Genomic DNA, 26,171 nt, shown 5'->3' with positions numbered 1-26,171 from the left:
TATTTATTTATACACAAGACACACAAACATACATACAGTATATACACGTCTTTAAAAGTGCTCCAAAGCATTATTTTCCCTAAACAATGCTTTAAAAATCTATAAATTTAATCCTCCATTTGACATTTTTGTCAAACTAAGCTTTTATTTTTGTTTTAAAATTGCACACATGTATGAATAGTGATTTGATATTTTCTGAAAACTAGCTCATTTAAAGTAAGCCCCAGTTGACGTGCAATTTACAAAAAAAGGATTGACTGCATGATATAGATTAGAATAACTTGGCTAAAACTGAATCAGAAGAAGTGGTTGCAGTTTTCAAGTGGTGTCTTATTTCACAAATAGGTTAGATAAAGTTTGTAAATTGAAGCTTAACTCTTGATAAAATTGAAGTCCTGAGTGAACATAGTATCCAGAAAGAAAAGGAGTCTAAATTATAATACAGAATTTCATCCTTTTTTAAAGAACATGTTCTAAGTTGTTAGGGTGCTCCTTAATGTAGTCTCGTTGAAATTGGGGTGATATTTTTATTATTTTATTATTTTATTTTATTTTATTTTATTTTATTTTATTATTTTATTTTATTTTATTTTATTTTATTTTATTATTTTATTTTATTATTTTATTTTATTTTATTTTATTTTATTATTTTATCTTATCTTATTATTTTTTTATTTTTTTATTTTTTATTTTATTTTTTTATTATATTTTTATTTTATTATTTTATTTTATTTTATTTTATTTTTATTTTTATTTTTATTTTTATTATTTTATTTTATTTTATTTTATTTTATTTTTATTATTTTATTTTATTTTATTTTATTTTATTATTTTATTTTATTATTATTTTATTTTATTTTATTTTATTTTATTTTATTTTATTTTATTTTATTTTATTATTTATTTTATTTTATTTTATTTTATTTTATTATTTTATTTTATTTTATTATTATTTTATTTTATTTTATTTATTTATTTATTTATTTATTATTTATTTTATTTTATTTTATTTTATTTTATTTTATTATTTTATTTTATTTTATTTATTATTTTATCATTTTATTTTATTTTATTTATTATTTTATTTTATTTTATTATTTTATTATTTCAGCACAGTCCATAATCTTTCTTATTATTTAATCTTCGCTTGGAGTTAGTTTGTTTTTCCATTTCTGGGCAAAAGCAATCCTTGCTGCCGTAATTATATGTAGTATTAAATACTGGATTTCTTTTTTGTATTTCGAAGACATTATTCCTAATAAAAAAATTTCAGGTTTCCATTCTATTTTAACCCCCGTTATTGCCTCCAGCCAATTTTTGATCTTTTTCCAAAAAATTTTAGCCTCCTCACAGGTCCACCATAAATGGTAATATGTTCCGTGTATCGATTCACATTTCCAACATTTTGGGGAGGTATTTGTTGAGATTTTAGCTAACCTTGTTTGTGCCAGGTGCCATCTATAAAACATTTTGTACTGGTTTTCCTTGTATGCAACTGATAGTTTGTTCCCCAAAATTTTCCCATTTGTCTAATTCAATATTATAGCCAAAGTTTTAGCCCATTTTATCATTTGTTCTTTCACAATTTCCTCTTCCATTTTATACTTCAGGAGAAATTTATATATTTGGTATCCCCTGCCGGAAGCTTGGCGAGGAGCTGTCTCAGCCAGAGTAGCGCTGCCCTGGACAGGAAGGATGTAGAAGTGGAAGTTTTAATGGCCCAAGCCGCCGCCTGATGAGTCTTGTGGCAGGCGTTCTCGGCCCTTTTGTCCTCCACCTTGAGCCCTTCTAATAGTTCAGGGGGGAGCACTGAGTTGGAAGTGAGCGCCGCCATAGGCGCGTCCACGCGGGAGGCAATTTCAGTAGGTCATCTACACTTGGGTCCACCGTGTACAATTTCTTGTCATTACTACTAAGGGGGGCAAGAGTGCCTGGCTGCGCCCATTGCTTTTGCACCACATTAAGAAATAACTTTGGAACTGTCACAATTTCTTGAATAGGTTCTGGCTCCTCAAAGAGTCCCTCCTGAGGTCTTCCAGTGCAGGAGCAGTCGGAGCTGGGGTGCTAGTACCCAAGCGGGCCAAGGCTTTGGCCTTGTTCAAAATAGTTTTGAAATTAGTATACTTGAACAAGCCAGAAAAGGCCGGCTTGTCGGGAACAGCGGTCTCATCCCCTGACAATTCTGGTTCTACCCCAGACCAAGGTCCTCCTCCCAGTCAGAATCCTTACTGGCCAAGGAAGAATGCGATGACTGAGGAGGCTGGGCCTGAGCCACTTCTTGCGAAGGTCCTGGTGTCAGGAGTGGTTGTGATTTGTGTGGGCGCTTGGCCCGTTGCAACATGGCGGCCTCTATCCCTTGGGAAATGGCTCTGGCAATGACATCCTGCATTTCTACGGAAAGATCGGGTCCCCTATCTTCCAGTGGGCGAACTCTGGGTGGGGGCTGAATAGCTAGTTGTTGGAGTGCAAGGGTCCCCACTGCGACCGTCTCCTCCTCCAGACCAGAAGGACATGCAAATAGGTCTGCTCGATTGGCCATAGAAGGCCCAGGGGATCCTGCCTTTGCAATGGAATCAGCAGAGAATTCCTGGCCTTCACCCTCACTTTCTAAAATCGAAAGATCCTGACCAGGTTGAACCCCGAGCGAGTGATCCCCAGGGGAAGCAGGCCCGGCTGTCTGGGCCTGTAGTTGTGCCCTAGGAAAATGCTTCTCTAAAGCCTTCTGGCATCTGATGGCATCTCTGTCTAGGCCTGAACTCTGCTTAGTCCCCTGCCTAGAGTAAGGCTTGCTTGCTCTGATGGCCTCCCTGGCTGCCTTGCCAGCCTGTCTGGTACAGGCCCTGCTGGTGGAAGGACCAACCTGCTGCTCCTCAGGGGTCCCGTCTGCCATGATTAAATGTGGGGATGTAAGGCCTGAAAGGAAACTTTCCCCCACTCACCACCTCAGACAAACAGCCTTAGCGCTCTGGTGCAGAAGCACTGAAGGCAAGGGCAAGCAAAGCTCAGCAGTCCTTTGATTCTGAAGGAGAATGGTGCGAGCTCCAAGCTCCCAGCACTTACGCAGGTCAATTAATGTGGGGCGCGACCACGTGGGCCACCAACCTCTGCTGCTGCCCTCTGCTGTAATGGTGGAGCTGTGAGTAGGCAAACCTGCCGGAAGTCCGGACTGGAAGGCTTCTAGCGGCAACCTACAAGAGACAGGCAATCAGGCTGCTGTAGCTGCTTTTCGCGGCAAAAGTAGGTCAAAAAAATGGCGACCGGAACTTTTACCATTTCAAAACGGCCACCGCCATGTGCGACGCTCTCAAAATGGCCACCACCACATACGACCCACCTAAAATGGCCTCCCGCATACACCGGAGTGCTCTGAGGCTCCGCACCAACAGCCGGCTCACTCAGAAGCACAGTCAGCAGCAACGGAGGGCTCAGCGGGGCTACAATAGCAGCGGGATCACTGCGATCACGCTGGCATCAGCACTCCAACCATGCGCTTTCCCCCACAGCTGCCTGCAGCCTCACGGCGCCCAAGTGAACCCAGGATACCGGAGAGGCTGAAATTTGTGAGAACAAGGGAATTACATTAAAGGGAGACTCACCAAGCCTGCTCCAATAATCCGGAAGTAGAATAGAATCTTTTTGTAGTAAATAGAAAAATAGAGAATCCAAGCAATCAATTAGGAATGAAGAGAAACTGGAAGCACGTCCACTGGGCTTAGCTGAATTGAAAAAATCTGAAGATTAGTCGGCACCAGAGGCGAGGCTTAAAGTTTCTATTCAGTCCTGGGCAGATTGGCTGTATTTAACCCATGCTTGGACTCTCCAGAGCAGCACCCAGGAAAATCTGGGATTTCTCCTAGGAGGAGAGAATGATCTGGATTTCATTTTCTAGTAAGCCATAAATTGATTTATTGGGTTCTAAATCAATGTATTGTGCGTAAATGGTTTTTATCTTAGTGTGTATCATGAAGGTAGACAACTGGTTTATCCAATAAACTGTGGTTGAACACGCTCTAATTTAGCACTGTATGCGATCCTTCTATTGTGTAGTCACAGCTTTCTGTAAGTGATATTTTTGAAGACACCTGCAAACTTCAAGTTGTTCCAAATGGTGCGAAGTTGATTTTAACAGTATTGCTATAATGCAGAATATTTCACTAGTCTTGAAATAATTTCATATAGCTGCCTCATTACTTTTCAATGGAGTGCAAAATGTTTCAACGACATGGGACCCATATATTTAAAGAAAACTTTTTCCCATATGGTGGAATCATTGGTTGATGGTCAGCTCTGAAATTCCTTCCTGAGTGAGGTGTCCTTTATTCCAGTTTCGCATTTGATAAGTGTCAAGTAAAATAAATCTCATTCACTCAGGCATTTAAAAATGTTTTTATTACTTTTATTTTTTTAAAATATACTGACTTCATAAAACATAATTTTATCTGGTATTTATTGTAAATATTTTTACCTTTCATTTTTTAGATTGCTTAAAAATCTTTGATAAAAGTGAAATATAAATACTTAACATTTCCAACATTAAGGAAATTGTTGTTGTTAAGGAAATCTATAATTTCTCTGTTTGATCTCATTTGGTATAGACAGCAGGCACTATTTTCAAATATATTAAAAAATTATGCTGCCCAAATATAATTTCCTCTTTCTTTTTGATTTAAAAAAAACAACTATATTTCATAATATGATTGTTTCAATTGATGTTTATTGTTGAAAGATGGTACACTGTAATATCTAGCTTTTACTGTGGTAATGTGATATTTTTATCACTAAAAATATTTCCCCTTTTCTGTCACATAATCTGTATTCTTTTATTTTATGGTATAGGTAATATATTGTTTTAAGTTCCTCCAGTTATGTGCTTTAAAATTAATACAAATAAATGAAACAAGTAATGAAATGAGTGCCAACCCTTTGCTTATTAAATTATATTCTGCAGATGAAAAATGTGCATCTTTTTGAAATAATATCCTTAAGTTTTGACTTGTGCATCAGCAAATAACATACAGGACTGTTTTATTTTGGCCGAAGTGACCCATCCAACACACTAATCCAGGATGGAAACTTTGCAGTTTTCCACATCATAGGAAGGGAGATTGGTGTGGGGGCTTTTGAGTGTGTTTGGTAGCTGTCAGCTTTACCTGTCTTCCACTGGAGGTTAGATTGATGGCAATCCTGACATTGTTTTGAAAAGGTGTCAAGATGGAATCATTCTTAAATTTTGAAAACTAACAGATTGGCGAATGCCATTTGATGGTTACGTCCATTATGCTTTTTGTGTAGAGTTTTATTTGATGATGACTGTAAGTAAATTAAATGTATAAACGAAAGCCATAAATAAAGGCTATCGCTATCGCTATCAAGATAGGAAAATGTTTTGAAAGGAAGCCACAATTTTTCACAAAATTGTGAAATTGTATTTCGGTGTATTTCAATTATAACTAATTTCATTGTATACATGATGTACAATGACAATAAAGGCTATACTACTTCAAGTGTATTTCAGTGAAAATGAACTGAGGGGAAAAGTGTGCTGAAAGTTTCCTATCTTTGTCTAAACAATTATCTTTGGACCTATAATTCTCTGTATACCTAAGGTAAGAGTGGGCAGCAACAAGATCTAGTTGAAGAAGGGCTTCTTTCATCTCTTGTTATAGGCCGTACTAGCTAAATCCTAAGAAAGCAGAGGTTCATCAACATTCCTCTATATTCTGTTGCCTTAAAGGACTAACGAGCTTTGTGATAGCAAATGCACTGGAATTGTGGGATTCCATCCACTGGAAAGCCTGATAGACTTGTCTTGTGGCTTTGGTATAAACAGTTTAAGATCTTTGTGTTCCCACAGCTCTGAATTCTTTTAATCCCCTGTAATGTGTGAAAGTGCTTAGAAGACAATGTTTATGTGAAAATTAGCTACTGATCCAGTATGCCTCTTTTAGGATAAAAGTTCATCCAAATGTCAACTAAATCCTATCATGAAGAGAGGGAAATGGCTAATTCTAGGGTGATTGGAAGCAAATTATCTATATCCCTTGCACAAACAATGCATGGCCATTACCGAGTCTGCATATATTACGTGGGTGTTTGTCTTGTAATTAGTGATTTTAAATAAGCATGGTTTTGTGTGACATACACTTTGATTAACCTGTAAAATCCAGATTCCTTATATGGCATTTGGGACTTCTCCAAGACCTCCATAGCAGTTCTGCCTTGCTAGGGAGCAAGTCAATGTCAGGTCTTCCCTTGCAGATTGATGGGTTAGATTCCATCCAGTAAAGCCAGTTCTTTTCATCTCTTTTAAGAGGAATTCTGGTCTTGGAATCTCTCAAACTGGAGAGAGTGTGTATGTCTCCTTGTATAACACAAAGCATTCTGCTCTCTTCTTTCTATAGGCACACAACAAAGAGTGGGAGAGCTATTCAGGCAAATTTAGGCAATTAATACTTTTTACCCATTACAAAGGGTTTCCTTTCCTTAGCATAATTACACCACTTTTTCTTGGTAATATGAATGGTTTTATCTTTTGATCCTAATTTATTTTTTATTGCGTTCCTCTTTAACTTTATTGATGTTGGAGTCTCCAGGACCTAATGGATATATAATTTTAGAAACTCTTTTTACTTTGAAGGCAGGAAAACGGTGAAGTTTGATATAATTTATTGAAGCTGGGAATAAACTACCTCAGGTTTTCTGAAGGATGTAGTATGTCATGATAATCTCACACTGTATGTGTATTTTCTTCAGTAGATTTTCTTTAAATTGTATACACTACAATTGTATGGCCTGTACTTTAATTCTAATCTGGGTACAGGCTGATGTTATATGTTTCCTGTGCTGGTACAGTAATATTTTACATCATTTGTTAATTTTTTCCACTACTTTTAATTAACTTTCTTTTTTGAAATTATTGTGATAAGCTTCTTGGGATCAGGAGACATGCCTCTTGATATAATTCTGTAAAGCTGTTCATGGTATTATTGTTGGGCAGCTTCCCCATGTTAATACTTGCAATCTTGTGGTTGTTACAAGTGGTGGGATTCACTTACCTTCCCTACTTGTTCGCAAATATGAGTACTTGCGTGTGCTCTCTAACTTCACTCGCACACGCATTACATCGGGGTGGATGGGCACAGCTGCTGTTACCAGTTCGCCCGAACCAGAGAGAAACGGCTGAATACCACCTCTAGTTGTTAGTCATATGTTTCAAGAACAATTTGTTCATGATGTCATAGTGTGATGTTCTGCAGAAGGAGTGATCAATTAAAGTTTTGAAAAAGTATTGTATGAAAACATTGAAAGTGTGCTCTATTTATGCAGTAATCAGATTTCTCTTTGCAGCTGTGGATTGCAACTGGAATTTATTCTTACATAAAAAAAAATTTATGAAATGTCCAGAATTCAGGGGAGTTTGCAGTCCCTGCCATATGCAACCAGGTACCCCAAGGGGAAGGCTAAAGTAGTATGTTCACTTTCTTTTTATTACAATGTGAGGTACACCTCAAGGAGAAAGCCTATTCCAATATATCCACTTAGAAATTTATGGGATCTCAGCTTCTTTCATTAGTAGACTTTTATATTAAAAAAATGAACAAAATAAAAGCAGAAAATGTGAGTGTGTTTCTTCATGGAAACCTTGGGTGCTGAACAGAAACAATTCTGATTTTTAGTGCTGTACTAAAAGTCATAGCATTAATCTCTTGTTTGTACGAATTTTTTGAAATCACCATCTCAGGACTGAGGCTATTTTTAAATCTTAATATAGGCATTAAGCACTTTTAAATTCACACTGCCATTCTTATGAACTATCACCTTTACCAGTGCGATTTGATTTCAACATTATTGTCTGGCATTGAACACTGCATGACTAAATCTGTTTAGATTTGTATTCTGACCAAGGCTTGGCAATGCTACCTCTTTATTGTAATTAATAGCTGAGTCAGTGGATTTGAAGGTAATTTGCATTAAATTGAGTTTTAATTCAAGACTTTGCTGTGCCTTGATGTGTATAAGAGTGAGAAACAACTTTAACTTCATTTTATGGGATGAGCTAATTGTGGTTTGTCTTGCTGTGGCATAGCATGCTCATTGGGTAAATTAAACACATCTACTTTATGGTGAGGAATCCTTCATTGTTCTATAATGTTGATGTGAGCTACAAAGATGGGTAGGTTGACAACGTTTCTATTGTGAAAGATTTCAGCTGATATTCAAAATAGTCTTATCGAATAATGCATACAGTACTCATGCCTTTGATGTTGGAAAAAGAACAAAGGAATAAACAGTGAAAGTGGGTTGCAATGAAGACTGGTTGTGTGGTGCAATGTTGTTGGAATCATTGCTTTAAGACCTGAATGTGCCATGGGTTAGTCTACTCTGCATAACTGGAACAGTGGGTGACCCAAGCATTCATTTCTCCAGAAGGATCTTTGTGCTGGGTTTCTTTTTAATTAGGCATTTAGATTCCTATAAGAAGCATCTACCAAATGGGGAAAAAAATCAACTAATTAAAGTGTAAAAATGGTTATCCAAAATAGTAAATGCAGGTAGCTCTCTGGCTATGTGATCCAAGCAACTGATCAAATTCTGTTTTCTTTTGGGTCTCTCTCCCTCTGTGTGTGTGTGTGTGTGTGTGTGTAAATGGATAAATAGATAAGCTCACAGTGAAATTAGTTTGCAAAATGATAGATGGATTTGCACAACTTTTACATTTCCACTTTGGAGTAGTATGCTTAAAATTGTACTCAACTCTTACAAAAGATAATGAAAGACTTTACTTTAAAAACCAAAGATGCTTTTGAGTCGAATACAATAATACATCCTGTAATATTCTTGGCTACAGGATGGATATGACTTGTTATTGTCGTCTGCTGATTCGGTTTTTGCTTTGAGAATCTGTAATTTATCTGTAAATTACGCACTGGTTTCTACACAGATCCTCTATCGAAAAAACTTTGGGAACTATGGAGCTATATTTAACTTTTTACTATAACACTTAAAATTTGATTTACCAGAACTGTCAATTGAGTTACCAGAACTGTTAACAATGCTGCTATTTTTCTGGTTTTCACATAATATTCTATTATTGATACTGGCGATTGTTAAAAATCAGTATTATAAAGTAAAATGTTCATTCAGTTAGATATTTAAAATTAACAACCTTTTCAAAGCCCTCAGCCTGTAATCCTTCATCTTGGAGTTTTAATTTAGCACATTTTGTAACTCATAGAAATTTACTTAATGTAGGCATTTAGATTTGAAATTCCGATGGAATGAAATCATAAAGATTTGTTGTTATTTATATATATATTTGAGTCAATTTACCATGTCGTTTGTTGATTTCTTTGATTGTATTTATCTATGTATATACTTAAGGGTAATAATTTGAATGAATTAAAATAAAATAAATTAAGTAAAACTCAGAAATTGCCTTATTTGAATAGTGCTAAAGTGTGTTGGAAGGAATTTTCCCCACTTAAAATACATTGGTAAAATTCCATCCTGCATTTCATATTGGTTATGTATTTTGTCAGCTTCTATGGACAACTGCAAAGGTAGTTTCCAAATTTTCTAGATAAGTAAATAATATTTTGCTGTTGAAATGACATGCTTTCAACTATCTTCAAGGAAAGGATTTTTTTTCTGCACCATGTTTTTTTTTATAAATTTCTTCCTTTTCTTCATTATCTAAAAGTATTTAATTAAAATATTTGTGTTTATAGTACTATATTTTCCTCTCTTGCATTTCTTATCAGTATATTCTAAACTCCCAAGACTAAGAAAATAGAGTTCTATTGGTATCCTAACATATATCCAATGATCTAATTTATGAAGTTTGAAATAGTCTCTCTGAAGATTTTCTGCCATGAAGTGCTAGTTAGTGATGTCAGATTTAAGATATTCTCTGTAATTTTCTGATTAGACTGTTGATTATTGGAGACAACTAGGTTTACACCACTGTTCCATCCTAAAGTTTACTGTTCGCCTTTCTCTATTTACATTTTCCCTCATCTAACTTCTGTGCTGACTTCTGAGATTAAAATTGGAGGATACTGTAAATAGAAACATTTGGTCTTCTTTCTATAACCTACTTGTCCAGAGACAGCATGAGTTAGGGTGTTTAGTTTAAACATTTAATTCACCTAAAAATAAATATTATCATTTGATGTGTCTGATCAACTTGTAAATCATATTCAACCCGACCTTGATAAAATTGTAATTATTTAGAAACAACAATATCTGTTTGGATGTACAGATGAGAATAGCAGCCAAGAGTGCTTCCAACGGACTTAATTTGGTATCTCAGTTCATCTGTTAGTTCATTTTTGTCTTGATTTAGTCATAGCTTTTTGAGAATTGTTACCTTCATATTGGATTTCTGCATTGGGACTTTCCTTGGAAAGAATACATAAACTTTCACAAACTATGACCAGGCTGCGGTTTAAAACTAGTTAACAGCAATATCACTTAGACTTATATACCACTTCATAGTGCTTTAGAACCCTCTCTAAACAGTTTATAGAGTCAGCATATGGCCCCCAACAATTTGGGTTCTCGTTTTACCAACCTTGAAAGGATGGAAGAGTGAGTCAACCTTGAGCCGGTCAGGATTGAACTGCTGGTGGTCGGCAGAATTAGCTTGCAATACCGCATTCTAACAACTTCGCCACTATGGCTCCTAAAAGTTAAAGGAATCATATGTTAATTTTGATCCAGTTTTGTCAATATGTTTGTTAAGAATGCTATATTTTGCTTTTTTTCCTCCTGATTAATTGGAGTCTTCTGGTATTGCTTCTTCCCAAGGTTTTTTCCTTTGCTTGAATATTGTTTGAAAGTCATCAATTTCAGGGGCTTTTGTGTTGCCCCAATAAGTGGGGGAGGGGGGAGGAAATAGTGGGAGGATGTGACCATGGTGTCTAGATGGTGGAATGGCTTTCACAGAGTGGCGTCTTGACTTCTTGTAAACTTTGCATGAGGTTTTGTTTATTCATACTAAGGAACTTGAATATTGCAATACTGTAACATCATAAACTATATCATCAAAATCTATATTTAAGTTCAGTAGCTATTTAGATATCTTTTGATAAGAATAAACACTAGGTTTAATTTTCAAGTCTTTATATTTTATTTTGCTTCTTTGATATTCTATTTGTCTGACATTTGGATGTTGTTGTTTATTACAAATTTAAATACATCAAAAGAACTTGCCACTAAATAGAATTTTAACTTCCATTACTATCTTACATTTAGCTCTGTCATAGACTAGAAATGAAAAAAGAAAAGAAAATAACTATGTTGCAAGTGCTTCATTGAACATTATCTAATATTTTAAAATATTTAATAAAGTAATGGAAGCCTTTTCTCCATTTGCATGTGACTTTGTTTATTTACTGGTCCCATAACTTTACTGATACATTAATTGTCCTTGTTGGCTGCTATTTGCAATTTTATTGTATTGTAAAATATATATTGTCTTTATTTTTGTTTTTTTTGCTTAAAGTAATTCTGGGTTGTTTTAAGCTATCACAGTATAGAAAGACAGAGTTTAAAATTTTAATTCTAACATAAATAAACTCTAAAAACATTTTAGCAAATATTTATTTCCTCCTCCTCCTCCTCCTCCTCCTCCTCCTCCTCCTCCTCCTCCTCCTCCTCCTCCTCCTCCTCCTCCTCCTCCTCCTCGGCAAGGGAAGGGCTGACTGTAGATGTGTACAGGTAAAATAAAAGGGAAGAAGTTCATTCTAAAAAATGTCAATTATTTGTTGGAGTAAATATAGAATGGAGATGAATATAGGATCACTTTTAATTTCAGAAAAAAATAATTATTTCAGCAGTCGCAAAGGGTACAAAGAACTGTAGTAAACAACCCTGCTTCGAACGTCACATCATTTAGGATGCTTTTTGAATGGTATCGTTGCCAATGGATCATTTTTTAAAAAAATAGTGGGAATATTTTCCTAAGCTTTTGTATAATTGGGAAATGGAATGCATATTAAAGTTATATGCATTTCCCAAGCTCTTAGATTTTTTTTCATAATTAAGAAAATATCTATTTTTTAAAAATAACAAAAAGTAGTGAAGTTAAAGGATCATTTACCACTTTTAGACTAAGATGAGAAAAAATACATGTATGTGTTTTTTAAAATAAAAGTGCACACTAATTTCAAAGAAATTCAGAAAAAAATACATATTTATATGATTCATATGTATCTTACATTGTAATGAAAAATTATACAAAAGGGTAGCATTTTATAAATCTTATGCAGAATATATTAACATTTGAATGGTAGCATTGTCCATCATTGATTGGAGTTATTAAGGAACTTGAATATTGCAATACTGTAACATAGTGAATTGTTCATCAAAAACTATATTTAAGTTCAGTAGCTATTTAGATATCTTTTTAGAAGAATAAACACTAGGTTTAGTGTTCAAGTCTTTAAATTTTCTTTTGCTTCTTTAATACTTCCAGATGTCTGACATTTGGATGTTGTTGCTTATTACAAATTTAAATTCATTTAAAGAACCTCCTGCTAAATGTAATTTTAACTTTCATTCCTGTCTTACATTTAGGCTATAAAGGGGAAAAAATGAAAATAACTATATTGCAATGCTTCATTGAATATTATCTAATATTTTAAATATTGTTTATTTAATAAAAATGGAAGCCTTTTCTCCATTTCTAATTATTACAATGACAGATGCTTTCTGATCATTTAAAAAAAAAGATCAAGTGTCTCTAAAACAAAAAGCAAGCAAGCTGTTTTAGAACATGCATTTTTTTTCAAAATTGATTCTGAAATTTTATTTAGCTATTGCATATTTCTCAGATTTGCTTGGAAATATTATAGTTTACAATAGTCTGTGTGAAAAAGGATCAGAACGAATTTGGGAATCTAAGGTTGCTTAAAAAAAGCTCAAGATTTTCTGGTTCATGTGCAGTGATATTGAACTCTTTAGTCATATGCTTTAATTTGGGCATGGAGTTGACCTGATGCTGTGCAGGGACACCACTGCATCCCTTCATTCAATTCACTCTAATTATCCCCAACTTCCTGGGGAGCCTGCTTAGATGGAACTAGCCGTGAATGTTTGTTGTTAAGTAGTAAGATATTAGGCTGTTACATTTAACAAAATGGTTTTAGACTCTGAATTTACATATAGATGATCAATGTACTATGTTCAGATGTGTATTTGTGTGTGTCTAAATATCCCTGAATTTATCATAAAGTCCTTATGCTTGTATTTCAGTATAAAGCGAAATTTATTGTTGTATATCCTCATTTGCACTGTGTGTACCTGTCTTCATTATTTGTATCTATATCCTTCTCTTGTATGTCTGATTTTGAGTACTGGGATTTATATGTGCATATAATTTGCACAATGTATTCATATGCCATTTGTGTCAGTTTTTGTTCCTTAAACATTAATAGCTTAGGGAAATAGAAGTAAACATTGGCTGGCACATGTATATTAAAATGTAGTCATTTTGTCTTTGCAGGTCCACGTGAAAATGGCCGATGAAGCAGTCTGTGTTGGCCCAGCTCCCACTAGTAAAAGCTACCTCAACATGGATGCTATCATGGAAGCCATTAAAAAAACGCGGGCCCAAGCTGTGAGTCTGAATGAATCTCTCCTCTGCAGCTGTTTCATATATAGAAAGCAAGGACACTAGAGTTTGTATTTAAAGATTAAAAAAAAGTGAGGGGAAGAATGATTGAATATGCTATTTCAGTTTAGTTCATGTCACATGAGTTAAATGTGGCCGAAATTGCTACTGGAAATCAAAGGCTTTTGTAGCATCTGGCAGTGCCGGTCGCTGATCCTGCAGGTGGCTGCTGGATTCAGCTTTCACACCAGGGAGCAGCTTCAGTTCATTTCCAAATTTGCTGGGGAAAAAAAAATCCCAATTAGTTTAGAACACTAACCCTTTCTGTGCCATAGCTTCTTGTTTGGATCTTCCCTACAATAGCGTGTGATTTGATTTTTTTTAACAATAGTTTTATTTTCAAACTTTTTAATGATCTCACCAGTATAAGAATGTGCACGCAGCAAAGACTTGCATGGAAATACATGGTGCATCCAGATATTAGATGTTATACCAGATACTATTTTTAAATGTATTGTGTTACTGACAAAATGTATTGGAGTAGATCAGTGCTCATGCTACTTCCATCTAGTCTGTTTTTTCTGCTGAATTAGGACTAGATTCAAAATTTTACAGGAATGTTTGTTTTTTTTAAAACAACAACAACAACAACAACAACAACATACTTTTAGGGCTGCTATTGCATCATTGAATGCAAATGTGGTCTTCAAAACTGCTGAATGCAAAAGCATCTTTAAATAAAATGCAAGGGATGGGAGTCGGCCAACACCAGCAATTACCCTGGAGTGTCTCAATTAGCATTATCATTTCTTTTGAAATAAATGTTTCAGTATGGCCCATTTGAAAGGGGGAGGGGGTGGAAAAATGGCAAACAACATTAATTAGCCAACAGACACTGCAGATGTTTACATTGTTAGTTAAGAAGACTTAATAGAGATAAAAATAGTTCAGGCTTTCATCTTTAGTTCACTGCATATATTTTCTTAGTTGTGAATTTACATATGATTCAAATTATGAAACTGATTAGTTTTTCACATTACTGTGTTTTGTAATTATATCAATTGTTGTTTGTAGTATAGAGATCTGCATAATGTGTTCATTATTTTGGTGTAGGGGCACGTTAGCATTTTATCTCAGTCTACAGATTTTATATTCTGTGTTCTTTGAAACTTTGCATTCATACTGATGCTAGGAACTTGGGTGAAACAACAGTTAAGAAAATGATTAAGAGAAAAAAACAAACTATAAACTTGGTAAAGTAGAGATACTTACAGACTTGAATGGTATGGAAAAGGTCATGTTGAAAGAAATGTAGCAAATTATGAGAATGGTCCAATTAAGTGGAAATAAAATAGATGGAAAACTAGTCAAATATCTATTTCTGTCAAATATCTATCTCTTTGAAGGATATTGTTTTCAACTAGGGCAATCCATATTTAGCATATCTAGAATATATATGTTAGGTGTTCTCTATAAATTAAGTATACACACTTACATGCAGAGTATTACATCAGAAATGTGTGACCTGGAATGATGTCACACAGATCATGTAATGTTGGGTGGCCTGCTTTATTATGTAATTTTAAGTAAATTGATAAATGCTTTTTGCTTATTTTTTGTAAAGGTGCCAGGTATGTAAATGGGGCCTAAAAAGTGCTAGATATAGTAGATGAGGTTTTTAAATGTAATTAGTGCAAACATTTCAAATAGAAAGAATTTTTTTTACAATGAATTTCAAAAGAAATGATTCCGCAGAATAAATTCATCTAATATAAAGTAAAATCTGAGTGTATATTGTGCAAATTAAGCTTCTGCGTGCCTGGCGTTAGAAAACTTAATTTTATCTTTTATTTTTTTAAGGTTCACCCAGGATATGGATTCCTTTCAGAAAATAAAGAATTCTCCAAGCGTTTGGTAATTAAAAAAAAAATATTCCATTTGTTTCCTCAGAGAAATTATGTTGTACATAGGTGCAGACTATATATCTTATTAGTGGTAGGATTTATACACTGAAGTTGAAATCAGAGATTAAAATTACCTCTTCTCTCCCTCCCCCACCTTCCCAGCATTTACTGGAGAGGAATGAAAGTTGAGAGGAATGAAAGCAGGTTCCTCATGAATTATGACTCTTGGGGGTGGGGGGAGCAGCTGCTATCGTGTAAAGCTTCATTTTATTTTTTTAAAAATTCAAAATATATTTATTTAAAGCTTGCTATGTGTGGTGAAAGTTTTGCATCTTGTTTTTTAGCAATATCAACAGCATTAACAACAACAAAGTTAGTATGAATTAGTAAAAAAAAAATATTATAGTATTCATGGATCAATTCCTTCCTTTGGGTTATTTTACTTGCTTTTTATTGTGAAAATAATTGTGGCTTTAAAAATCATACAAAGATGTCTGGGATAAGATGTTGATTATATTCTGTTTAATTTTATTATAATGTTGGCTCTGAACTATTGCATTTAGATGGATTAAAAAATTGGTACTCATTCATGAAAATGAGTAAAAAAATTACTTTTTTTACAATGTTATTCATATATTTCCTAGAAAGTATCAGTCAATGTATCTGAGCAAGTAAGATGATAGTTTTATCCCCACATACTGTACCTACATATAAGTCGAATGAATTTGGATTTCATGTTGTAATTAACGTTGTTGAAGCATTTGATCAGGAGGACTGAGACAGTATAGCCAGATTATGAAGAATTAATATAAGCACTTTTATGTATTCATTTACTTACTACAAAGTAAAATGCTCCTTTCCCCCCATTTTGATTAGAAGGAGAATAAAAGACACCAGATTATAGCTAAGAGCCAAAGAATATGTGTAGTAATAATGTCTATGCTACTCTTGTATTCACTGGCTATTTGATAGTCTGCTAAGAGCTGCAGCTGAAATAAAAAATGACTAACTCTCACCAAACAGTGGGAAAAAATTCTACTGACATATGCATTATCGGAATATCTGCAGACAATGTATGTGCTAGAGTGCTGTTGTATGGAAATTTTCAAAGTAAAAATATAAAAATAATGAAATAAAAATGAATGATACTGCTTCTAATTCCGGAATATGTGTGTGTGTGTGTGTGTGTGTGTGTATAAAACTAAAGTATTACATAATTCAGAAACAGATTGTAATATTTATCAAATAAGTTTCATTAATTAGCAATTTGTTCTTTCTTGCGTGGAAGATATTGGCTAAGATTTAAGTCTTGATTTAATTGTCAAAAAGAAAATAAACAATTTAATTGTGTTAGGACATGATTTAATCGATTTCCCAATTTTGCAGTACATGCAATCCCTAAAACAAGCAATTTGCTAATATACTATATTGCCAAAAGTATTCGCTCACCCATCCACATAATCAGACTCAGTTGTGAGCGAATACTTTTGGCAACATAGTGTACGTTTTTATAACAAAGTATATTTTTGTAACTAACTAGAGCATTATAAAAGGCAGTTATATCACCTGTGAATATAACCCTGCCAGTATAGTAGTTCTTCAGTTTATTTTTGTGATGCTTAACTTCAGAGTATCCAGAAGCATGCACAACAGCAGGCACTACCTAGGCTACCAATGCACTATACTGGGATTGTGTTATGTACACTGGATGGGAAAGGCCTTTTATACAGTAGCTATTCAGAATGATGCAATAGCTCCTCCTCCCTATATTTTTAGGAAATCAATTCACTCACAACATTTGTGAGTGAATTTTTGTGAGCCGTGGTGGCGCAGTGGTTAGAATGCTGTATTGCAGGCTGACTCTGCTCCCTGCCAGGAGTTTGATCCTACTGGCTCAAGGTTGACTCAGCCTTCCATCTTTCTGAGACTGTCGGGGACAATATGCTGATTATGTTAACCGCCTAGAGAGGGCTGTAAAGCAATCTAAGTGCTATTGCTATTTTGGGTTGAATGATCATTTGGATTTGAACGTACAACTTCCAGCACAGTGAAGGTTTCAATGGGCTTTCTGTGAGATATTGAGAATTGCTCCCAAAAAACAGACACCAGGATTTTTAGGGGTAAAAGAAATTATCTGAATGATCTGCAAGGTTTGTCATTCATTATGCCCACTAAACTCCCCCAAATTGCTCATGCACCGAACCGGCAGTAATTCCGGCAGCAACCCACCCCTGAACAGCATCTAGTACAAAAGAGGCCCTCAACTTTGGTCCGTGGCCTGAAACTGGTCTGAGGCCTGTTAACTGGCCCATGCAAGCGAAGGGCAAGCGCACAAAGCTCCATTTGCGCAGGTGCAGGATTGAGTTGCGCATGCGAAACAGCCCCTCCCCCCTGCCACCGCTATTGTTGGTCAACAGAGCCAGGAAGGTTGGGGATTGCTGTAGTACAGAATTTAGGATTTATGTGAGCTATTTTTCTACTGGGAAAATACTGTACTACTTCATTCAGTGGAAGTGCAGTATCCACGTCAGCTTGAATGAAGATGGGACCTATGCTCTAGTAGAGCAGGGACTGTATATTATTGGTAAAATAGAAACATATAATTTTAGATAGCTGCTCGGTTCCACTGTATCCAGTTAATATTTTACAGATCATTCTATAACTAACTGATATCTTCAAGATTTGTTTGGTATAGCTGCTGAATGGCCTGCCTCTAGATATATTTCATTTACCTCCTTAACCTCTTATAGTGTATGTCCATATTCTTTTCTGTACTACAATATTTGTTTCATTTTCCAAGTCTTCTAACATCCAAATCTATGGTATTATTTGTTGCTACATGCATTTATTTTTCCTTTTCTGTGCTCTTATTTTTCATCTATTTTTTTTCCGTACCCCTAAAACTTATTTGTCTTCCCTAATATTTGTTCTGCCTCTTTTTTCATTATCTTAATGGATGTGACTGCGACTAGGGAGGGGTTTTGTTGTTTTCCACCCAAAGATTTTCCTCTATTCTAATTTCTGATGGCGTTTTAATTTCCTACTTTTTCTGTCTCCTTCCTTTATCTGAGTTAAAGGGAAGTGGGAGAAGATTCAGATGGTAGAAAAGTTACTTATTCATTAGATTCGTAATACTTTGCAAAAGCAAAGTATAGTGTATCAGGTCATTAATGTCTGGTCCTCTGATGGCTACCTTGGTTGGAGGGAAGATCTTGTCATACTCTGATTTTTTTTTTCTTGGTTTTTAAAAAATGTTTTTGTGTTTTTCCTTGCAGCGGCAGAGAAAATAGAAAATATTTCATTGTTACTGTATATGTATTTAAAAGTATTTTAATAATTGTCCTTAAAATTTCCAAATTAGGATAAAAAAATTTTTTAGTCAGATACAATAAGGTGGATGAAAGCTATGAAGCTGTATAACATCCATAAAGGATCCATGAAACAATTCTTCATCATCATCATCATCATCATCATCATCATCATCATCATCATCATCATCATTTTAGCCATTATTTAGCCACTGCAGAATGAAGGCCTCTTCTACAGTCCTGAGCTTTCTTTTGTCAATTGGACACCACAAAATCACAATTTTGTGATGTTGTCGATCCATCTTGTTTTATATCTCTTTTGTGGATGCTTTTTATCAAGTGGGATCCATTCTACGACTGCCTTGGTCCACCTGCCGTCAGTTCTTCTTGCTATGTAACCAGCCCATTTCCATTTCAGTTCTTTTACTCTCTTGATGGCATCATATATTTTTGTTTGTTCTCTAATCCATGTGCAGGTCTTTCTGTCTTGTCTTATGATGCCAAGCATGTACCTTCCACGGCTCTTTGTGCCCCCTGTAGCTTTTTTATCAGTTGTGAGGTTAGTGTCCATGTTTCACTAACATAAGTTAGAGTAAATAGCACATACTACCATAAAACAATTACCGATAGAAGGATTGAAATTAAACAACTCCCCCCCCGCCCAAATTCTATTTGGGGCTAAAAGACAAGCAAAGTAGATACTAGGGCACATTTTCTAGGGAGAGCATTCAGGATCAGGAGGTGTTACAAATTGGGTCATAATCTGCTGGTAACCTACCTCTTTAGATAGTAGAGGCATCATTATAGATATATTGTGCACATTGATAAAAATAAATGGCTTAGGGCCGTAATAAAGGAACACCACAGTGGAGGTGTTTGATGGAGTAATCCCACCTCCACCCACTCTGCCCCTTTCCTCCATTTTTATTGTGCATTTTAATTCTTTATGTTTTAACCAGTGGGATTCAAAAATGTTTTACTACTGGTTCTGTGGGCATGGCTTGGTGGGCCTGGCAAGGGAAGGATACTGTAAAATCTCCATTCTCTCCCTAGTCCAGGCAAAGGTTATGGCAAAATCCCCATTCCCTCCCAATCAGCTGGGACTTGGGAGGCAGAGAATAGATGGGGGGTGGAGCCAGTCAGAGGTAGTATTTACTGGTTCTCCGAACTACTCAAAATTTCCCCTACCGGTTGTCCAGAACTGGTCAGAATCTGCTGAATACCACTTCTGGTTTTAGATGATAGATGATAGATAGATAGATAGATAGATAGATAGATAGATAGATAGATAGATAGATGATAGATAGATAGATAGATAGATAGATAGATAGATACAGTGGGGCAAAAAAGTATTTAGTCAGCTACCAATCGTGCAAGTTCTCCCACTTAAAAAGATGAGAGAGGCCTGTAATTGGCATCATAGGTAAACCTCAACTATGAGAGACAAAATGAGAAAAGAAATCCAGACAATCACATTGGCTGATTTGGAACGAATTTATTTGCAAATTATGGTGGAAAATAAGTATTTGGTCATCTACAAACAAGCAAGATTTCTGGCTCTCACAGACCTGTACCTTCTTCTTTAAGAGGCTCCTCTGTCCTGCACTCATTACCTGTATCAATGGCACCTGTTTGAACTTGTTATCAGTGTAAAAGACACCTGTCCACAACCTCAAACAGTCACACTCCAAACTCCACTATGGTGAAGACCAAAGAGCTGTCGAAGGACACCAGAAACAAAATTGTAGACCTGCACCAGGCTGGGAAGACTGAATCTGCAATAGGCAAGCAGCTTGGTGTGAACAAATCAACTGTGGGAGCAATAATTAGAAAATGGAAGACATACAAGACCACTGATAATCTCCCTTGATCTGGGGCTCCACGCAAGATCTCACCCCATGGGGTCAAAATGATCCCAAGAACGGTGAGCAAAAATCCCAGGACCACACGGGGTGACCTAGTGAATGACCTGCAGACAGCTGGGACCAACGTAACAAAGGTTACCATCAGTAACACACTACGCCGCCAGGGACTCAGATCCTGCAGTGCCAGACGTGTCCCCTTGCTTAAGCCAGTACATGTCCAGGCCTGTCTGAAGTTTGCTAGAGAGCATTTGGATGATCCAAAAGAGGATTGGGAGAATGTCATATGGTCAGATAAAACCAAAATAGAACTGTTTGGTAGAAACACAACTCGTCGTGTTTGGGGAGAGAATGCTGAGTTGCATCCAAAGAACACCATATCTACTGTGAAGCATGGGGGTGGCAACATCATGCTTTGGGGCTGTTTCTCTGCAAAGGGACCAGGACGACTGATCCGTGTACAGGACAGAATGAATGGGGCCATGTATCGTGAGATTTTGAGTGCAAACCTCCTTCCATCAGCAAGGGCATTGAAGTTGAAACGTGGCTGGGTCTTTCAACATGACAACGATCCCAAACATACCGCCCGGGCAACGAAGGCTTTGTAAGAAGCATTTCAAGGTCCTGGAGTGGCCTAGCCAGTCTCCAGATCTCAACCCCATAGAAAACCTTTGGAGGGAGTTGAAAGTCCGTGTTGCCCAGCGACAGCCCCAAAACATCACTGCTCTAGAGGAGATCTGCATGGAGGAATGGGCCAACATACCAGCAACAGTGTGTGCCAACCTTGTGAAGACTTACAGGAAACGTTTGACCTCTGTCATTGCCAACAAAGAATATATAACAAAGTATTGAGATGAACTTTTGATATTGACCAAATACTTATTTTCCACCATAATTTGCAAATAAATTCGTTCCAAATCAGCCAATGTGATTGTTTGGGATTTGTTTTTACATTTTGTCTCTCATAGTTGAGGTCTACCTATGATGCCAATTACAGGCCTCACTCATCTTTTTAAGTGGGAGAACTTGCACAATTGGTGGCTGACTAAATACTTTTTTGCCCGACTGTAGATAGATAGATAGATAGATAGATAGATAGATAGATAGATAGATAGATAGATATAGATAGATGCATCCAAACCCATGTGTGTGTGTGTGTGTGTGTGAGAGAGAGAGACAGAGACAGAGAGATAGAAAGAGTTAGAGAGAGAGACTATAAGCGGCCCAGAGTTACCCTATGATAAGATGGGTGGACAATAAATAAAACAAACAAACAAACAAATCTCAGATACACTGATTATACATTATGAAAGGCTTCAGTGATCAAAACCCAGCATTTTGATTTGCCACAGTTTGGAAATAATTCAGTCGGGAAAGCATACATATAATGTAACTATAACTCCAAGGCCCAGTTGGTAATCTAGGAACTGCATACTGTATAGCTTTTAGAGGCATAGTGCATAAAATGCATTATTGTAATCTGCAGCAAGCTATGTACTCATGAAGGGGCACTTTTGTGTACCATCCTTTCCTCACGCTGAGCTTCAGGTATCCACATGTTTTCATAAGGCAGGAGGGTGTAGAGTGTTTTCAGCCCATAAAATACCTAATATTCTTTTAAAAACATTCAGAGTCCTATTTAAATGTGCACACCTTTTCGTTCATAGGCTTTAGTACTTAATAAGATATTCAACAGAGACAGTTCTGCATACTTGCACCAAGAGGCAGTTTTCTTTTAGGGGATATTAAAAGATAATGGAAATCTGTACACTTATGCAGAAACTTGAGGTGGCTTCTAAATGCCTAATACTTGAATGTCCAAGGGGCTTATACATAATAATCTGCTGCATATGTTTGGTTTTTTAATTTGAAGAGTTCTCCCTAGTGATGTTTGGGAATTGGGAGAGAAAATGCATACATTACTTTACCAAATGACCATGCTGTGCTTCTTATGTATGTTAAAAGGCTAGTGCACCTCACACCATGATAATAATTAGGCTTGGAAGTAGTGCTATGTAAAAATGGTGGGTCCATGTTTGTAATGTGAAGCAGCATTGAGTGGCAAGTAGCATTGGGGGCATTTAGAAAAATTAGGAAGAACCACGTTAATTCATCCGTTGCTTTTATATTTATGAGTTGCATCCTGCAATTAAAATCATTAATACCGAACTTTATGTCAAGATGCAATGATATGCTAATGTATCCGTTTTTGCCTTTGGTAGATTGCGGCCCCTGATGATGGATTGTATTTCAAATAGTTATAGTTTACTAGGTATAACTAAAGTTTCTTTCATTGCTGTCCTTATTGGTTTTTGGAGTTTACATTGACTATTTAAAGATAAATAACATATGTTGGCATCATATAATAATCACAGTGAAAAAAGAACAGTTTCCCAGCTTTGGTCCTGCCTATGTATTCTGACCAGGGGTGGTTTTCACTTATCTTCCCTATTGGTTTGCAAATGTGTGTGCGTGCGCCCGCTTCACTCATATGCACCCTGTCCACGCATGCACCTGCCCTTCCATGCATGCGCTTTGCTCAAAAGCCATCCCTAAATAGGATGAAATAGAGCCAGGTCAGGTGGGCAGGCCCACCCACGATTTCTGCTAAGGGTTCAGGCGAACCGGTCCGATATGGTAGAATACCACTTCTGTTTCTGACCTATGTCCTTTGCTCAGTATTAGCGCCCTGTTTCCCAGAATAAGAACATATTACTTGTTAATGAAACAAGGATTTATTTATGAAATTTACTCCCTCATCAAATGAAAATCTAATTCCAGTAGGAGTTTTCTTGTAGTTTTACTAAGCTTCTCTCCATTCTTAAATGTAGAATGAGCTGATCTATTAAATTGGCTTCCAAGCAGTAACTTGTCATTTTAGCGCAATGTGTAGTCTTTATTTGAATAACCAATTTATTATACGAAAAACTGACCCTCTTTTTTTTATTGAAGAAAAGGAGGTGTGAAGTTGGATGCTTTGAACTTTCATAGAAAGTATTTTTTATTCTGAAGCAAATGGTTTTCCCACTACACTGTCCCAGGGCTGGCATTAGTTGGCAATTTCCCTAAATATAAAACAATGAAACAAAAGCATTTGTTCATGTTGTTGTGAAGCTATTATGTTCTATGTAGCTGCCAAATTTGGCAATTTTGCAATCATTATTTCCCCCTGGCTCATTTCCTAGCAATCTGGTGGTTTTCAGGATTTGGATTGTAAGATTGGTGACAGTATTCTTGGCCGAATTTTTAGTAATGCAGCCAGGATTCATTTTATTCTTGGATATTCATTTGTATGTCATAAAGTGACAAGTAGCACTATATGTCAATAGGATTTTTCATTTCTCTACAAATGAAGAAAATCAGACTTCTTTTATTTATGGTTTTACAATCTATTTTTTTGTAAGAATTATTTCTTCCACTCAAGTTACTTCATTGGAGAAGCATGGATGTATGCCCTTATGTACCTTTCTTAGTTCCCTGTTTTGTGTACAGCTTATCAAACTGAAATATAACTTGGAGCATAGTTGGCACAAGCATATATGTAAATGATTTTAAATTATAGAACTATTTTTCTTAACCAAGGTACATATATTTTTATTATTGAATCAGTTCTATTTTTGGCCCTGAGCCCAATTTTAAAACCTTCCTGCAATTTCCATTCGGACCTCTGATATAGAGAAGTGATGAGCAGGAGGAAGGAAGGGGCTGACCCATTTATGCAGCATGGATTTAGTCCCATTCATGATTGGTTGGAGACCCCTCTTAGAAGAAGCAATAGACCGTAATTTTACTTTAAATCTTAGTTAGTGCAGGCCTCTATCTTGTGAAGTGTAATAAGAAAACTATTACTCAGTTCTGTTCTGATACCAAACCATTACATATATCTTATAGATCTGCTAGTTTAAAACTTCTTTTTATAATACAGGAAATATATTGCCTATTTTCAAAAAAGGTGGGTGTAGGATAAATATTCCAATATTGGAATCTGAATTATATACATAAAGATACAATGCTGGAAACTGATTTTAGAATTAAATGCCTAAGATAAAGTTAAAAGTTAAATTATTGCATAGAAAGTAAATTTACATAATCAGAGGATAATGATTTCCAGCTGAAGCTAGAAATAGTTTCAGTAACCATCTTAATCTTCAAAAATGCTTATATACAAATCACTTCTATTGGTCTAAAGTTTGAAGAACTTAAATACTTCAGTTCCCCCCCATTTAAGTCATGTCTTTTTGGTGTCTTTTATAAAGTACATTTAAATTTGAAGACTCAGATTAAAATACTATGTTCAAAAATCTTTAAATTGTCTTTGTCCTGTTTCCTTTGAGGAGGAAGGTAAGTACACAATAACTTCAGACAAGATAATTATATAGCCAACAAAAGAAGAGGACATCTTTGATTCAGCGGGTTGTCTTTAGGATTTGATAATGCAGCCAACTGCTATTTTATCTGTAAATGCAATTTTGCACATACTTATTTGGAAATAAGCTTGATTGAATCTAGTGGAGCTTACTTGTGAGCAGAGATAGGTTGTTAGAGAATTTGGGATTAGAGACATTGCTTTATAGTTGTTCTAGTCCTTCAGAAGTGTGCCATTCCAGTTGGTGGTTTTGGGACAAGAAAGGATTCACTTATTGATTGACTGGTACTACATTTATATCCCACTTTTATTTTGTGCAACTTTAGGCAGCCTACATAATGCTGTTGATTTTTTTCCTTCCTGTAACAACAATTAAATGGATTGAGCTCTTGGTCAGTTCTGTGATGAGGGCTCTAGAGACTCCATTTTATTTCACATTTACTTGAAGGCGTTTGGGAAAGTAATTTGTTGGTTTGCATTAAATATCAATTTGCTGATAGTACCAGTTTTATTCTGTCTCATCCCACCAATCAGGAGGTGTCATCCCTATCAGGTAGAAAGGGTGGGAAACAAAATGCAAAAAGATTACTAGAACTCTACTTTTATTTTTGTAAGGACAACAACAGAATCTTGAAAGATTCTTCAGAATCGTCTAATCATCAAATAATTTATTCCTCCTCCCCACCCTCCTTACAGTAAAGAGAATCAATGTTTGATTTCCTTTTTGATTCCTCCTCTCTTTTTAGAACTAAGCTGATGTTTATGATGTTTATGTAGCCATCCTTGCTTTCCTCCTCCATAGCTTTGGCCAGACTGTTCTGCAAGAGATATGGCAGAAATCTTTACCTACTAGCTAGAGACAATGGCTGATGGAATATGACAGAACATACAGACTTAATCCCAGCAAGGCAAACTTACTTTTGTGTCTATGCACATTTCATAAATTGCTCTGGGTAGGATTGTACTTCTCCTGAAGAAACACATGCACAACCTGGAAGTTCTACTAAAGAACAGATGAAGGATGTGGCCAGAAGAGTGTTTGGCCCACTCTGATCTGTCTGATAGCTGTATTGGATCAAATAATGCTGAACAACAGTGATCTATGCTCTTGTCATC

General features: G+C 35.8%; 1 protein-coding gene across 2 annotated transcripts in view; it reads left to right on the top strand.

Annotated features, from left to right (window-relative positions):
- Positions 1–26,171, top strand: part of PCCA (propionyl-CoA carboxylase subunit alpha) — a 239,420-nt gene that overhangs the window by 33,755 nt on the left and 179,494 nt on the right. For both annotated transcript variants that reach the window (XM_081946260.1, XM_081946261.1), the window contains exons 5-6: positions 13,508–13,621; positions 15,476–15,529. In XM_081946260.1, the coding sequence (XP_081802386.1) occupies positions 13,508–13,621; positions 15,476–15,529 (168 nt within the window). The remainder of the gene's footprint in view (positions 1–13,507; positions 13,622–15,475; positions 15,530–26,171) is intronic.

Source organism: Natrix helvetica, assembly GCF_964273705.1.
Source record: "Natrix helvetica genome assembly, chromosome: 3".
NCBI classification, from domain to species: Eukaryota; Metazoa; Chordata; class Lepidosauria; order Squamata; family Natricidae; genus Natrix; species Natrix helvetica.
This window is presented reverse-complemented; position numbering and strand designations above follow the sequence as displayed.